The sequence below is a fragment of the Anomaloglossus baeobatrachus genome, chromosome 4 (assembly GCF_048569485.1).
Source record: "Anomaloglossus baeobatrachus isolate aAnoBae1 chromosome 4, aAnoBae1.hap1, whole genome shotgun sequence".
NCBI lineage: Eukaryota > Metazoa > Chordata > Amphibia > Anura > Aromobatidae > Anomaloglossus > Anomaloglossus baeobatrachus.
In genome coordinates, this window is record NC_134356.1 from 234,057,743 (window position 1) to 234,075,332 (window position 17,590).

Consider the following 17,590-nt stretch of genomic DNA (forward strand, 5'->3'; position numbering starts at 1 on the left):
AGTTAGTGCCTGTACAAGGCTAGGGATTTTATATTTAAGCTTTTGTTTTGCTGTGCAACCCCTAAAAACAAACTAACAAACTTAGACATTTACCTGATTAAACGTGTTGCGGTTTGTGGGCTACAAGCAGACCACTGTAGGAAGGCACAGACAATGGGCCGTGAGGGTCCACACTCCTACGCCAGAAAGAGTCCATGTGTAAGGATCACTTCAGTCGGGGTGTATGACCCTTACTGTTACCTTCAGGGTGGTGTTCATCACCCCGTAGCCGATCCCTGTCATAGACGCAGTAGTGAAAAACTTGACGCAGAAGTTCTTTTATCAACCATAACTTGAACAGTTTATTTTTCTTCTCACCGTTATGGCAGACATAGCTTCACTCAAATGGTTCTATTGTATTTGTTCTTTTGGGGTACTCTCTCCAGGTATCCCCGCTATCTTGGAAATAGTCCACAAAATGCCGAGCACGTGTGCCTCCTTTCCCCCACCGTTCTCACCGATGTCCCATTCTGGGCCCTGAAGGCTGTCTAGTCATTTGTGACCTTACTGTGATGCCAGTCTCTACTTACGGATAATATAGACAGAAGGGTAGTCAGGCAAGCCAGGGTTAGGTAACAGGAGGATATCTTAAGATACAGGGAGTAAGAAGAAGCGCAATCAAGTCACAGGCCAAGGGTCAGAATTCCAGGAGAGTACGTATCAGATTCAGGGAGCAGACAGAGATGAGGTTAGGTATTGGTCTGAGGTCCAAAACCAGGAGGTAACGACAAGAACAGGGAGCGGGCAGAGAGGAGTCAAACAACGGTCCGGGGTCAAGAAACTTAGATCAAAACACAAGCACAAACACAAGCCAAGGGCACAACTGCAGAACATGAGAGTATGACTGGCAAAGTTCTGGGAAAACATGCTCAGTAATGAAGCACAGCAATTACCAGAGAGGTGGAACACCTGAGTAAATGCACATCCCAGAACCTGCACGGAATCCTGTGCTGTCAAACATCCTGCCAGCTAGTGCTCAGGTAAACACAATATGCAAAATGCTCTGCGCAAAGGAAACATGTCACTGCTAGGTCCGCAATTCAGGAAGGCACAGCAGAGCATCACCTGTGTGTGCAAGATGCTCAGGTATACAGGAATAAATAACAGATTCAGGAGTAGTGGAAGGAGCCAACGACTGAGCATCATGGATTTCTGCCTCTAACTCAGAGGACAACATGGCAATTACAATACCTGGGGAAGAATGGAGGATGGAGGTTCTGGAGGAGATACGGAATCCAGACTTTGTGATAGAGCGCCAGCCTTCATGTTATTAGACCTTGGCCTGAATATGATGGAGAAATTGAATGTCGAGAAAAATAATGACCACCTGGCCTGTCTAGGGGTCAACCTTTTAGCTGATTCAATATATGCTAACTTTTTATGGTCAGTAATAACTGTGATTTGACAAACAGCTCCCTCCAAAAAATGCTTCCATTCCTCAAATGCAAGTTTAACAGCAAGCAGCTCACGATTTCCGACATCCTAATTTCTCTCTGCAGGTGAGAATTTCTTTGAGAAAAAGGCACATGGCTGCAAGTTGGTTAATGTTTTAGGACCTTGAGACAATACAGCTCCCACCTCTACCTCACAGGCATCCACCTCCACAATGAACGGCTTTGTGAGGTCTGGCTGAATGAAAACCGGTGCGGACATAAAACAACATCTTTTCAACCTTCAGAAAGGCCCCAACAGCCTCTGACGACCAAACCCTCAGATCCGCCCACTTATGTGTGAGATCCGTCAAAGGTTTAACAATCTTAGAAAACCTGTTGATAAATTTCCTGTAGTAATTGGCAAATCCCAGGAAACATTGCAACGCTTTAAGGTCACTAGGTTCGACCCAATCAACTATGGCTTGTACCATCCCAGGGTCCATCTTGAACCCAACCGCTGACATAATGAACCCTAGGAATGAGATTTCCAGGACAGCAAATGTACATTTTTCCAATTTACCAAACAAGGAATTCTGTCCAAGTCTTTGTAACACAGAGCGGACATGTTCATAATGAGAATCTAAATCAGGCAAAAAAAATTAAAATGTCATCCAAATAAACCACAAACCTTCCAATGTAATCTGAAAAAATATCATTCATAAAGTTCAAAAGGCATCACAAAATTCTCAAACAGACCCTCAGATGTTAAAAATGCCATCTTCCACTCATCACCCTTCCAGATGCGTATTAAATTATAAGCCCCTCTAAGATCTAGCTTAGAAAGCCATTTGGCCCCAGTATTATATAGGTCAGGGATAAGTGGAAGCGGATAGGTATTTTTAATAGTTATTTTATTCAATTCCCGAAAATCAAGGCAGGGACAGAGTCCACCAACCTTATTTTTAACAAAGAAAAATCCAGCAGCTACAGGAGAGGAGGAAGGACTTACGTATGCCTTCATGGCAGCCCATTCAGGGCCAGAAAAATTATGCAAGCATCCTTTGGGCAATTTGGTATTAAAAACAAGGTTGATAGCACAATCATAAGGGCGATGGGGCAGTAAGATCTCTGCCTCCTTTTCCGAGAAAACATCTCTGAAATCCATTAGGTACTCCAGAAGACCCTCCAGACTAGCAGACAAAACCTGAACAGAATTGGGAAATTTTTTATGACAATAAGAACCCCATTTAATAATATCCCCTTGACACCAATCAATGACAGGATTATGCATATGTAGCCAAGGAATTCCCAATACCAGCCCCGCAGGTAAATTATCTATAACATAACATAACAGGAAATGACCTCGGTATGGAGAGATCCGACCTTAAGTGTGAATTCAACCATTACAAAATGGACCAGGTTCTGGAGTAACGGAATCGAGTCAATAGCAACAATCTGAGAGAGTTCGTCCAATTTAACTGTCCCTAAACTTAGTTTCATAACCAGTGCAGAATCAATAAAGTTAGCTGCAGACCCACAGTCAATAAAAGCACGTGCTGACATAAACTGGTTTTCAAAAAGCAGTTCCACTTTGCTGGAGGAGTTAAGAGGTACCTGGAAGTCTGGGTGACCTCCTCAATAATCACCCAGACTTAGGCGTTTCTCAACGGTTTGTCTGCTGGGTGGCGTGCTAAGCAGTCCTTCCGAAAATGTCCAGCTCGACCACAGTAGAAACAGAATCGAAGATCGTGACATCGTCTCCTCTACTTTTCTCCAGGGCTGGCTACACCAAATTCCATGGGCTTTGTGTGAGGTGGATGACTGAGACTGGGAGGACTCAAGGGAGCCTCCTGTTGGGCCTCACGTCTTTCCCGTATCCTGTTAACTATTCGGATAGTTATGGCTTCTCCCAGTGAACAATGAAGAGAGTGGAGGGCCAGAGCGTCCTTTAAGGCAGGGTTCCCCAACTCCAGTCCTCAAGGCCCACCAACAGTGCATGTTTTCAGGATTTCCTTAGCATTGCACTGCTGTTGGAACCAGCACCTGGGCATGTAATTACATTAACACCTGTGCAATACTAAGGAAATCCCAAAAAACCTGCACTGTTGGTTGTCCTTGAGGACTGGAGTTAGGGACCTCTGCTTTAAGGTATCTGACAGGCCTCTGTGAAACTGACACCTGAGGGCTGCATCATTCCACAGAACTTCAGATGACCACTGTCTGAACTCAGAACTATAATGCTCAGCGGTGCAGCCTCCCTGTGTCGGGTTCATGATCTTAGTCTCTGCCACCTGGACTCTGTCAGGTTCGTCATATATCAATCCCAAAGCGTAAAAAAAACATCAACAGAAGACCGTTCCGGGGCTAATAGGGACAAAGAACAGGCCCACGTCTAAGGACCCCACCTTAGAAGGGATATAATAATTCCCAACTGCTGAAACTCATTCCTGGATGATCGGGGTTGTAAAGTAAAAAATAATTTACAGCTCTCCCTTAAAACTGGGTTTTCTCCCTCGAAAACGTATCAGGGAGCACTACCACCAGTTCAGGGAAGCTCAATTGAACGTCAGTCAGTTCAGAAAACATGCCTGCAGTCTGCAGTGAGGGGTTCTGGGAGATTCCTAACGTGCTAGAAAACTGGCACTGCAACTGCGTTTGAGAAAATTCTAACTTCTGATGCTCCATAGCCAGATCCTGAACCAACTGAATCAGGTTCGCCACCTGATCACAGAGCGTGCATACTGGATCCATAGGTGGAGAAAAAAACGTCTGGCCAGTTGTAATGTAATGCTAGTCACTACTTAAGAATAGCAAAGATGGAAGGGTAGTCAGGAAAGCCGGGGTCAGGTAACAGGAGGATACGTCAAGACACAGGGAGTAAGCAGAAGCGCAGTCAAGTCATAGGCCAAGGATCAGAATAAGAGGAAAGTATGTAACAGATTCAGCGAGCAGACAGAGATGAGGTCAGGTAACGGTCCGAGGTCCAAAGCCAGGAGGTAACAACAAGAACAAGGAGAGGGCAGAGCGAAGTCCAATTACAGTCCGAGGTCAAGAAACTTAGATCAGAGCACAAGCACAAACACAAGTCAAGAGCACAACTGCTGAACCAGAGAGTATGACTGGCGAAGTTCTGGGAGAGCATGCTCAGTAATGAAGCAGAGCAATTACCAGGAAAGTGGAACACCTGATTAAAGGCACCTCCTAAAACCTGCATGGAATCCTGTGCTGTCAAACAACCTACAAGCTAGTGCTCAGAGAAACACAGCAGAGCATCTCCAAATATGCAAGATGCTCTGAACAAAGGAAACGTCACTGTCAGCTCCATAATACAATAAGGCACAGCAGAGCACCTGTGTGTAAGATCCTCTGCACAGAGGAATTGTGACACTTATGACGATACATCCAGGTTATCTGACTGGCCCTCAGTCCATTCTGCATCCATGAACCGTCATGCCAAACTGACGCCGTGTTTTTTGCCGCAGTTGTGCTGCATGAATTGCTGCAGAAAATGTTCATAACCTTTCTGCAGTCTTTCTGCAATTCCCCAGCAAAACCTATGGTAAAAAAAAAAAATGCTGTGCGCACTCTGTGGCTTTTTCCTCTACAGGTTTTGCTGCGGAATTTCTGCTGTGGAATTTCCGCTGTGGAATTAATGTGCATGTCACTTCTTTTCCGCAGGTACCTGCGTTTATTGCCATAGATAATGGTAAAAAAACCTCAGGGAACAACCTGCGGAAATTTGCGGCAATTCCGCGGCAAATCGCGGTAAAACCGCATGCTGTTTTCAGGTGCGGTTTGCTGCGTTTTTTTACCGGAGGTGCAGTAATCTTTCAGAGGGTGCGGAATTTTCTTAGGAAAATTCCATTTTCTGGAGCACACAGGGCCTAACATATTCTTTACATTATTGAGCCTCAACATTAGGTGGAGCTAGCATCTACACTATTCCGGATCTGCTACATCCAGGAAACCGCATTTTGCTAGCAGCAGTACATCTTCTCACATACATGATAATATTCAATGACATTGGCAATCTAGGGCAGCATTGTGGCTCAGTGGCAGTCTGGCAGTCCTGGGTTCAATTCCCACCAAGGACAACATCTGCAAGGAGTTTGTATGTTCTCCCTGTGTTTGCGTGGGTTTGTGGGTTTCCACCAGGTACTCCGGTTTCATCCCACACTCCAAAGACATACAGATAGGGACTCTATCTTCTGAGCCCCAATGGGGACAGTGTTGCCAATGCATGTATAGCGGTATGGAATTAATAGCGCTATATCAATAAATAAATAAATATTATTATATGACATTGTAAAACTCATTCTTTGCAGGGAAACAAGATAATACTATAGGCGTGGGGCTAAATGCGACCACCTCCTACACCACACCATACCTTTCACCCTATTAAAGGTGATCCAGCATGAAAAGTACATCACAGAATCTAGTCTCTCAAAACACAGTGTCCATGGACAGCCCCAAAAGAGGTGAAAGAAAGTGCCAGGAGAAAAGTGTAATACTCCCTATGTAAGACGTATAATTGTATAAGACATTTTTTGTGATTCAAAGAAATTAATTTGAAAATTTGCCCTCTCCTCTTCAGTTAATTATCACACATCTCCTACCAATTTTCTCTTAAAGGAACAATGAAGGATTCCCTAGACTTATTAAGGAGTAGTGAATAAAAGGTGAGGAGGGTTAAGCACAAACTCCAACATGATGAAAGTAGGCAAGTTCCATCGTCTAGCACCTATCTGTTCACTCATTACATGCTTGAACTATAGATAATTAAAAATCTGGGCATGTACAGATCGTAGCTTGTCTATAAAACATGAAGTCTATTATCCCCGATTCTGTACATACCTGGGATATAAGCCACAGCCCATCGCAGCTCCTCAGAAAGGGACAGCAGTTTTGGGACTTTTTCATCTTACCACAGGCGCAAAGGGTGCTTTACAGGCTGCGACCTCGCAAGTGATTGCTAGCGATGTCGAGCGTGATAGCTCCCGCCCCCGTCGCTCGTGCGACATTTGGTGCTCGCTGTCGTAGCGAACAGCGAACATTATCGCTACGGCAGCATCACACAAACATACCTTGTCAGCGACGTCGCTGTGACCGCCGAACAATCCCTCCCTCAAGGGGGAGGTGCGTTCGGCGTCATAACGACGTCACTGCGGCGTCAATAAGCGGCCGGCCAATAGAAGCGGAGGGGCTGAGATGAGCGGGACGTAACATCCCGCCCACCTCCTTCCTTCCTCATTGCCTGTGGACACAGGTAAGGAGATGTTCCTCGTTCCTGCGGTGTCACACATAGCGATGTTTACTGCCGCAGGAGCGACGAACAACATCGTTCCTGTGGCAGCAACGATATTAAGGAAAGGAGCGACGTGTCAACGATCCCCGTTTTTTAACGGATTTTGCAATCGTTTATCGTCGCTCCTTGGTGTCACACGCTGCGATGTCGCTAAAGGCGCCGAATGTGCGTCACTAATGACGTGACCCCGACGATATATCGGTAGCGATGTCGCAGCATGTAAAGCACCCTTAACACTTGTGTGTTCGAGCGGGAGAGGACCACAGGGAGGATCCGTGCTCGTGCTTACCCAGACATGAGAGGTACTTAACTAAGCCCATACTGGAAATTCACTAGAGCCTCTGATGGTGACATTGGTTTGGCTGCTGATAGATGCCAGGTACCACTCTCAGGGCAGTATTTGGCAATACCAGCTGGCAGCTACTCTTGCCAGCCTGGTGTCTCAGCAGTTCCTCCTCTCAGTGCTCAGAGCAAAGTATATGGGGGCACAGTATATGGGGGCAGAGTATATGGGGCACAGTATATAGTGGGGCACTGTATATAAGAGCACAGGAATATGGGGGCAGAGTATATGGGGCATAGAATACAATGGGGCAGAGTGTATAGGGGCACAGGAATATCGGGGCACAGTATATTGGGTCACAGCAATATCTGGGCACAGGAATATCTGGGCACAGTATATGGGGGCACAAAAATATTGGGGCAAAGAAATGGGGGGTAAGTATATGGGGCATAGTATACAGTGGGGCACAATGTACAGTGGAGCACTATGCCAGCCGTCTTTAGTGACAGTAGACATATCAAGATCACTTTGCAGGCCCCAACAAAATGGCTCCACACTGTGATCCTAAATTTCATCTTCCCTTGTCCTTTTGGAAACACCCAGAACAGGAGGGGTAGGTGACATCACACACCACACACAGGAGAGCAGATTCTGCACATTTTTACTGTAGTTGTAATGTGATCTAGTTGTACAGTAGGATTTCAGCAGCTGCTCCCCCTAGTGTTTAAGACTGGAAAATATCAAACTTTTATTTTTTTTTTACATTTTGCGAAATTAAAAACAAATATTTAAAGAAAATATTAAAACATTAATATTTTACATTTTTTTCAGTCATTGAATTTTATTTTAATGACACCTTCTCTTTAATAAGTTTTTTCCATCTACTTTTTGTGAGTACATTATACACAGCAGGTCCCTACTGAAGAAGGTCAATAAACTGTCCAAAACGTTTAATTTTCATAAAGTGTACGCTGTTGTTAATAAAGTCATCTACTTTTTTTTACCAATTTGAGTGCCTGGCTCTATTACACTGTGACCTTTCAGTCATGGCTGAAAGTGTTGGCACCCTTGAAATTGTTCCAGAAAAATGAAGTATTTCTCCCAGGAAATTATTGCAATTACACGTTTTGTTATACACATCTTAGTGTCCTTTGTGTGTGTTGGAAAAAAATGCAAATGTTGGATAAAAGGCAAATTGGGTATAATTTAATACAAAACTCTACAACTGGGCAGGACAAAATTGTTGACATAGCCGCAAGAGGAAAATTGCTGACAAATTGAAGAGACGGATAATACAATTGGTAAGCAAAGAGACCAGAACAACTCCCAGAGATAAGAACTGAACTACAATGTCAAAGTACATAGTGTTAAGGGGGCTTTACACGCAGCGACATCGCTAGCAATGTCGCTGGTGAAAGCACCCGCCCCGTCGGTTGTGCATCACGGGCAAATCGCTGCCCGTGGCGCACAACATCGTTAGGACCCGTCACACGGACGTACCTGCCTAGCGACGTCGCTGTGGCCGACGAACTGCCTCCTTTCTAAGGGGGCGGTTCGTGCGGCGTCACAGCGATGTCACATGGCAGGCGGCCAATAGTAGCAGAGAGCAGCCGCAGGAAAGTCAGGCCCACCTCGTTGCCGGAGTACGCAGGTACGGTTTGTTCGTCGCTCCCGGGGTGTCACACGTAGCGATGTGTGCTGCCTCAGGAACGCCGAAAAACCTACATCCACAACGACCAACGAGATTTTGAAAATGAACGACATGTCAACAATTAACGATAAGGTGAGTATTTTTGATTGTTAACACTCGCTCGGAGCTGTTACACGCAACAACGTCACTAACGACGCCGGATGTGCGTCACGAATTCCGTGACCCCGGCAACATATCGTTAGATATGTCGCTGCGTGTAACGGGGCCTTTAGATAGCACTATCTGCTGCTGTCTTGACCAAAGTGGACTAGAAGGAAAACAACCAAGGATGGAAGCACTGTTGAAATCAAATCATAAAAAAGCAAAACTGAAATTTGTCAAAATGCCACCTGACAAACCACAAAGCTTGTGGGAAAATGTGCTTTGGGCATATGAGACAAAACTAGCACTTTTTGGCAAGTCACATATGGAGTAGGCTGTTATGTTTTGGTGATGCTTTTCTGCACCCTGAACAAGACATCTTGAATCTCTGCAGTGCACAATAAAATCTGAAGACTATCATGGCATTCTGAAGCAAAATGTGCTGCCCATTGGCAGACAGCTGGGTCTGAGTTGCAATATCATGGTTCTCCTGACCCAAAGCACACTGCAAAAAATATCCAAGAATGACTAAGAGCATTGGACGATTCTGATATGGCCTTCCATGTACCCTGATCTAAATCCTATTGAAATATTAATTACGGATACTATAAGTTCTGTTGTAGCCATTTCCAACTGTTTCAATTTACTTTAGTGACCATTGTGGGGTTTTTTTGTTTACTAAGGATACCATCAATTATGTCCATGTAGAAGAGGCTGCAGAGGAGCTAAAAACAGACTTTTAGAACAAGGACCCAATCCAGTGCAAAGGCGTCTGAAAACTAAAAAAATATTGAGGTGAGAATATACAACCTTTACTGCCATAACCTAACTGAAGACGCAAGAAGGGATTTCCATTCATGCACCAAATAAACTTAGTGAATTCGGCCTCGTGAAGATCTGAGGTTCACTAGCCGGTGATTTTCCGTTTTTCATTTTCGTTTTTCTTCCCTTTCTTCCACGAGCCATAATTTTTTTATTTTTCTGTCCATATAGACATATGGTATGAGGGCTTGTTTTTTTCAAGACGAGTTGTACTTTTGAATGACACGATTCATGACACATACTTTACTGGAAACAAGGAAAAAATTCCAAGTGTGGTGAAATTGCAAAATAAGTGGTTTTTTTTATCATCTATCATGTTCACTATATGGTAAATCTGACCTCAAAGTATAATTCCCCAGGTCAGTAGAGTAGAAGTTCACAAATACGAAACATGTATAGTATTTTTTTTTTTTATTTAAATGGTGAAAAAAAAAATCAGAAATTTGACAACAAAAGGAATTGCACTTTTGGCGCCATTTTCCCAGACACGTAGCGTTCTCATTTTTCATGATCTGGTGCACAGTGACGGCTTATTTTTGCGTCCTGAGCTGACATTTAATTATACCATTTGGGTGTAGATGTATTGATCGCTGATCAGATTAATTTATTTTATATTTTGATAGATTGGGCAATTCTGAACTCAACGATACCAAATATGTGTATTTGTCTTTAATTGTTTTACTTTCAATAGGGCAAAAGGTGATTTGAACTTTTGTGTTTTTTATTTGTAAAAACTTTTTTCTCTCACTTTTTATTGTTTTTACTAGCTCACATAGGGGATTTGAAGTTTTTGCAGATTTTCCGATCACTTTTGCTGTACAGCACAGTGCATCAGCACCGCTCTGTTCACAGGAAGAACGTTATGACAGATACAGTCGTCATCAACTCAACAGAAAGTGACAAAATGGAAGAATTCATCATGAATACAAAAAAATCCAAATATTTCAGAGATAGCCATGAGTATAAATAACAAGATGGTACAGTTTATCCCAAAAGTGAGTACACCCCTCACATTTGTGTAAATATTGTATTATCTCTTTTCATGGGACAACACTGAAGATATGCCAATTGGATACAATGTAAGGTAGTCCAAGTACAGCTCTCTCTCTCAAAAAACAGTGTGGGATCTCTCTATTTTTCATAACCAGCCGAGGTACAGCAGACAGCTGAGGGTTACAGCCCGCAGCTACTGCTAATCCAGTGCTGGATATGAAAAATGGGGGGACCACACGTCATTTCAGTTCCCTCCCAAAAAATAAATTTTAAAAATAACAACTGGCCAAGCTAGCTGTCCCTCCCTCGCAGACCCGGACGGGCAGTCTTTCTTATGTTCCTGGAATCTTTATATGCGAATTGGAGCCTTTTTGTGTTAAACTGATGAAGGTCGGAAGAACGACACGTTTTTGACAATAATTGACACAAAATTGCGTTCTATAAAAATTTAAATAAAAATTACCTTCTTTCATGCTTTGAGTGCTGGATTTTTTGACAATTTTTGATCTGGGGTGGGACCCTATCCAAGCACCAGTGCAATATTAGGAGTGCCACATTTCTATATTTATATGTCCCTCTATCAAGCTATTCTGTTATTTCTATATGTTCTTTCTTTCTATCTATTATCCTATCCTATGATATTTTGCTTTTCCTCTAAAAAACGAATTTAACAAAAACACAGCAAAAACGGATGCATTTTTGGTAAACGTAGTGTTACAGTTGTAAAAGTCTGCCAGAGGGTGCGGTTTTGTTGTCAAACCAAAACTGCAGCGTGCGCATATACCCTTAGGCGGGCTTTGCACGTTGCGACATCGCAAGCCGATGCTGCGATGTCGCACGCGATAGTCCCCGCCCCCGTCGCAGGTACGATATCTTGTGATAGCTGGCGTAGCGAAAAGTATCGCTACGCCAGCTTCACATGCACTCACCTGCAATGTGACCGTCGCTCTGGCCGGCGACCCGCCTCCTTCCTAAGGGGACGGGTCGTGCGGCGTCATAGCGACGTCACACGGCAGGCGGCCAATAGCGGCGGAGGGGCGAAGATGAGCAGGATGTAAACATCCCGCCCACCTCCTTCCGTCCATAGAGCCGCCGGCGGCAGGTAAGGTGAAGTTCCTCGCTCCTGCGGCATAACACACAGCGATGTGTGCTGCCGCAGGAATGAGGAACAGCACCGTACCTGTCGCGGCAGCATAATTATGGAAAAGTTGGAGCCTGCAGCGATGATACGATAACGACACTTTTGCGCTCGTTCATCGTATCATCTAGAATTTACACACAACGATGTCAAAAGTGACGCTGGATGTGCGTCACTTTCGATTTGACCCCACCGACATCGCACGTGCGATGTTGCAAGCCGCCCTTAGAGTTGGACAAGTACTGTGGGGGATGAGCTCTCATACACAGATCTGCGTCACTGGCAGGTCCCATGACGCTCCACTGAAATGCAGTGCTCGACTGCCTTGGTGACAGGAAGCAGCCACAATGCCCAGGCTTGGGATATGTGTGAAAGAGCCCAACATTGGCCAACCCTTATTATTGTGGGGTCTTCTGAGTGCGATTTCTTTTGGGAGTGTCTACTTTCCTTGATGAAGGGTCTACTGTAGGGGTCTTAAACTTGGCTGGGTATAAGGACTGTAAATAGAAAAAAAATAATTTGGGGGAGCTGCATTCTTTTCCGGACAAAGTGACATTTTTATTGGTACCATATTTTTTTTCTTTACACCTTTGGATCACTGTTTTTGAATATTTTTTTGCTCATTTATTATAACAAACGTGCATTTTTTGTTTAAATATAAAAAAACCTAACATTTTTGATGTTAAAAAAAGTCATGCTTTATATTTTTTGTTTACATTTTTTCCCTTCTTGAAAGTAATATAGTTTTACAATTGGCACCATATAGTAATTTTGTCCAACAACTTTTAGTAATGTCCCCGTCCATGTTCCCTTCTTGTAGGTAGTAATGTCTCTCCATCTTTTTGTCCCCTGTAGTAATGTGTTCATACTTGTCCCCATCTTGTAGTAATGTGCTCATTCTTGTTCCTGTAATGTGCCCATACTTGTTCTCATCCTGTAGTAATGTGCCCATCCTTATCCCCTTCTTGTAGTAATGTGCCCAATCTTGTCCCCTGTAGTAATCTTCTCATCCTTGTCTTCTTGTAGTAATGTGCCCATCCTTGTCCCTATAGTAATGTGCCCATCCTTGTCCCTGTACTAATGCGCCCATCCTTGTTCCCATACTGTAGTAATGTGCCCATCCTGTAGTAATGTCCCCATTCTTGTAGCAATGGCCCATCCTGGTCCCTATTGTGCTATTCTAGATATATATATATATATATATATATATATATATACATATATATATATATATATATATATATACATATATATATATATACACACACACAAAAACATTCTTCTCACTTGTTCTCCATTCCCTCGGCGTCCTCTTCCCTCCTTCTTGTGGCCCGCAGGCACGTGTCGCCATTGACGATCGCGGTCGCTGTCAGTGCTTCTTCTTAAATTTGATGAATGTTTTGCTAGCACTGTGGAAAGTCAAGCTCTCTATGCACAACTATTCCAATAGCAGCCGCCGGTCAATAAAGCACTGACAGCTGCAGCCCCTGCATCGGCTGCAATCATCAAGGGGCCCATGGGCCGCAAGAAGCAGCCTGAGGGGCCACATGCGGCTTGTGTATTTGAGACCCCTGGTCTACTGTACCTGTTCTACTGTATTCCATTTACTTTTTTACATGTATAATACTGGTTGCTGCCTGGACACTTTTACTTTGCTGTAACTAGGGCATATTTTTGGCATAGGGCTAACATTTCAAGCATACTCCCAAAATCCTAAAAAATCATGCTAGTTCTTATTTTCATGGAAACAGGTAACTGTTACGGTTGCTGTGGCACTGGAGACTATGTTCGGATTTCTTGCTACTGCACATGTGCGAGCACTGGAGACTATGTTTGGATTTCTTGCTACTGCACATGCGCAAGCGCTGGAGACTAAGTCCTATCTTGGAGCCATTGCACATGTGCGGGTGACATCATCGCTGACACGAGGTCACATGTCTCTGACACCTTCTAAGCTGATTGGCCGCTGGTCATGTGCTTGTGACACGTGGTCACATGTCTCTGACACCTTCTATGCCGATTGGTCGCAGGTCATGTGCTTGTGACGCTTTGCTCGGTGATAGGCCAGCGTGACGTCACTGCTGTCATTCTGGCAGAGGATTGGCTCTGGTGTCCTCCATCTTGGATGAGGCACAGAGTCTATATAAGACCCTGACGCACGCCGCCCGGCGCTCAGTCCTCTTGGTTCCTGCATAGGAGTAGACGCTCTGTGCATGTCCCTTGCGGCACCTATTCTATCTAGGTGAGCGTTATCGGTAGGGTAACGCTCTTGTACCTTGCAGCTTATGCTGTGGTCCGTATCCTTGCACCTTAGTGGAGCGGACATAGGCAGGTGCTTGCTGCACATGGTCTGACTGGGCCTTGTGGTTCTACTCTTAGGTGAGCGCTATCGGTAGGGTAGCGCTCCTGTACCTTTCAGCCGTACTGTTGTCCGTGTCCTCGCACCTTAGTGGAGCGGACATAGGTAGGTTAGGTAATCGTTGCCTTCTAGGGTATCGCTCCACTACGCTGCCTCCTGCAGCAGTCCGTATCCTCGCACACTAGGGGAGCGGTCATAGGCAGGAGTTTCAAGCTAGCAGCCTTGCTGCTGTCCGTATCCTTGCACCACAAGTGGAGCGGACATAGGTAGGTGCCATATTGCACACACTACACCTAGTCTCTGTGACTGTTAACTGAGACAGGTGCTTTCACGCTCACAGACTGTGAGACTTCTATGCACTTCTATGTTGTATTCCTCACTCTTTTGCATTTCCACTCGTATGTTATTCTAATAAGGTAGTCGCTGTGACTTAAACAGTATACGCCGCTATTGGTCTTGGTGACACTGTGACGCAACAGTGTCAGTACCGCTTTGGTGGTACAGGTTTCCCCTATCCTCTGCCATACTCTGCAGCAGAGCTCTGCACGGTGGACCCTGGATACTGTCGGATAGCCTTCCATTCCCTTATTATCCGACAGCCCCCGTAACAGTAACCCCTGTGCAGCAGCTCTATAGCACCCCCAGTGTGTAACCCCTGTGCAGCAGCTCTTTAGCACCCCCAGTGTATAACCCCTGTGCAGCAGCTCTATAGCACCCCCAGTGTATAACCCCTGTGCAGCAGCTCTATAGCGTCCCCCAGTGTATAACCCCTGTGCAGCAGCTCTATAGCACCCCCAGTGTATAACCCCTGTGCAGCAGCTGTATAGCGCCCCCCAGTGTATAACCCCTGTGCAGCAGCTGTATAGCGCCCCCCAGTGTATAACCCCTGTGCAGCAGCTGTATAGCGCCCCCCAGTGTATAACCCCTGTGCAGCAGCTCTATAACACCCCCCAGTGTATAACCCCTGTGCAGCAGCTCTATAGCACCCCCCAGTGTATAACCCCTGTGCAGCAGCTCTATAGCACCCCCCAGTGTATAACCCCTGTGCAGCAGCTGTATAGCGCCCCCCAGTGTATACGCCCTGTGCAGCAGCTGTATAGCGCCCCCCAGTGTATAACCCCTGTGCAGCAGCTCTATAACACCCCCCAGTGTATACCCCCTGTGCAGCAGCTCTATAACACCCCCCAGTGTATACCCCCTGTGCAGCAGCTCTATAGCGCCCCCCAGTGTATAACCCCTGTGCAGCAGCTCTATAACACCCCCCAGTGTATACCCCCTGTGCAGCAGCTCTATAGCAACCCCCAGTGTATAACCCCTGTGCAGCAGCTCTATAGCAACCCCCAGTGTATAACCCCTGTGCAGCAGCTCTATAGCACCCCCCAGTGTATAACCCCTGTGCAGCAGCTGTATAGCGCTCCCCAGTGTATACCCCCTGTGCAGCAGCTGTGTAGCGCCCCTCAGTGTATAACCCCTGTGCAGCAGCTCTATGGCGCCCCCCAGTGTATAACCCCTGTGCAGCAGCTCTATAGCGCCCCCCAGTGTATAACCCCTGTGCAGCAGCTCTATAGCACCCCCCAGTGTATAACCTCTGTGCAGCACTTTATACACCCCCAGTGTACATACACCCCTGTGCAGCAGCTCTATAGCACCCCCCAGTGTATAACCCCTGTGCAGCAGCTCTATAGCGCCCCCCAGTGTATAACCCCTGTGCAGCAGCTCTATAGCGCCCCCCAGTGTATAACCCCTGTGCAGCAGCTGTATAGCGCCCCCCAGTGTATACCCCCTGTGCAGCATCTGTATAGCACCCCCCAGTGCATAACCCCTGTGCAGCAGCTGTATAGCGCCCCCCAGTGTATAACCCCTGTGCAGCAGCTCTATAGCGCCCCCCAGTGTATAACCCCTGTGCAGCAGCTCTATAGCGCCCCCCAGTGTATAACCCCTGTGCAGCAGCTCTATAGCAACCCCCAGTGTATAACCCCTGTGCAGCAGCTCTATAGCACCCCCCAGTGTATAACCCCTGTGCAGCAGCTGTATACGCCCCCCAGTGTATACCCCCTGTGCAGCAGCTGTATAGCGCCCCCCAGTGTATAACCCCTGTGCAGCAGCTCTATAGCACCCCCCAGTGTATAACCCCTGTGCAGCACTTTATACACCCCCAGTGTACATACACCCCTGTGCAGCAGCTCTATAGCACCCCCCAGCGTATAACCCCTGTGCAGCAGCTCTATAGCGCCCCCCAGTGTATAACCCCTGTGCAGCACTTTATAAACCCCCTAGTGTACATACACCCCTATGCAGCAGCTCTATAGCACCCCCCAGCGTATAACCCCTGTGCAGCAGCTCTATAGCACCCCCCAGTGTATAACCCCTGTGCAGCAGCTGTATAGCGCCCCCCAGTGTATAACCCCTGTGCAGCAGCTCTATAGCAGCTCCCAGTGTATAACCCCTGTGCAGCAGCTCTATAGCGCCCCCCAGTGTATAACCCCTGTGAAGCAGCTCTCTAGTGCCCCCTGTGCAGCACTCTATACACCCCCCAGTGTACATACACCCCTGTGCAGCAGCTCTATACGCCCCCCAGTGTACATACACCCCTGTGCAGCACTCTATACGCCCCCCAGTGTACATACACCCCTGTGCAGCATCACACACTGATACTGAGTAATTATGAACCCAGGCCCCTGTCACACTCCCTCCCTCTGGCCTGCTCCTCCGGCACACACACACAACACTGTTAGCTGCGGCGCGCTCCCGCCCTCCTCCAGAGCGAGCACGCAGCCACAACTCCAGCGCGGGAGTCAGTTGCAGAGTTCGGGTGACGTCACGGCGTTGTCCCCTAGCTGGGATGCAGAGAGGGGGAGGAGGGGGACTACAGCGACTGCAAGGTGAGACTACGGGCTCCGGGGCAACAGGTGGAGCGCTGTCCGTGTCCCCTGTCCACACCACTGACTGCTCAGCGGTTACTGCCGCCGCGGACAGCGCTTGGCGGGATGTTTGAAAGTTCTGTTTAGTGCAAGAAAGTGGCGTCCTGTCACTGAGAAAGCAACAGCCCCGCGCCTGCAGCGACCCCTGACCCGGAACTGTGTGCGCGCAGCCCGGCACTGCTCCGGTGTTTGTTGTGGTGACCGGCTGCGTGTGCTGTGCTCTCCGCTAGCTGTGGCCATAGCTACGAACTGTGTAATCCCGGGCAATGCAATATGTCAGTGCCCCCAGTCTGCTCCCGGGCACTCCTGTACCCCCTGCTTGTCTGTGCCCAGGCACTCCTGTACCCCCTGCTTGTCTGTGCCCAGGCACTCCTGTACCCCCTGCTTGTCTGTGCCCAGGCACTCCTGTACCCCCTGCTTGTCTGTGCCCAGGCACTCCTGTACCCCCTGCTTGTCTGTGCCCAGGCACTCCTGTACCCCCTGCTTGTCTGTGCCCAGGCACTCCTGTACCCCCTGCTTGTCTGTGCCCAGGCACTCCTGTACCCCCTGCTTGTCTGTGCCCAGG

General features: G+C 46.9%; 1 protein-coding gene across 1 annotated transcript in view; it reads left to right on the top strand.

Annotated features, from left to right (window-relative positions):
• The first annotated feature begins 16,915 nt into the window (after window positions 1–16,915).
• The window catches only part of NEDD1 (NEDD1 gamma-tubulin ring complex targeting factor), a 109,886-nt gene continuing 109,211 nt past the window's right edge, over window positions 16,916–17,590 (top strand). The window contains exon 1 of the mRNA XM_075344745.1: window positions 16,916–16,986. Coding sequence (XP_075200860.1) covers window positions 16,947–16,986 — 40 coding nt within the window. The 5' untranslated portion in view covers window positions 16,916–16,946. The remainder of the gene's footprint in view (window positions 16,987–17,590) is intronic.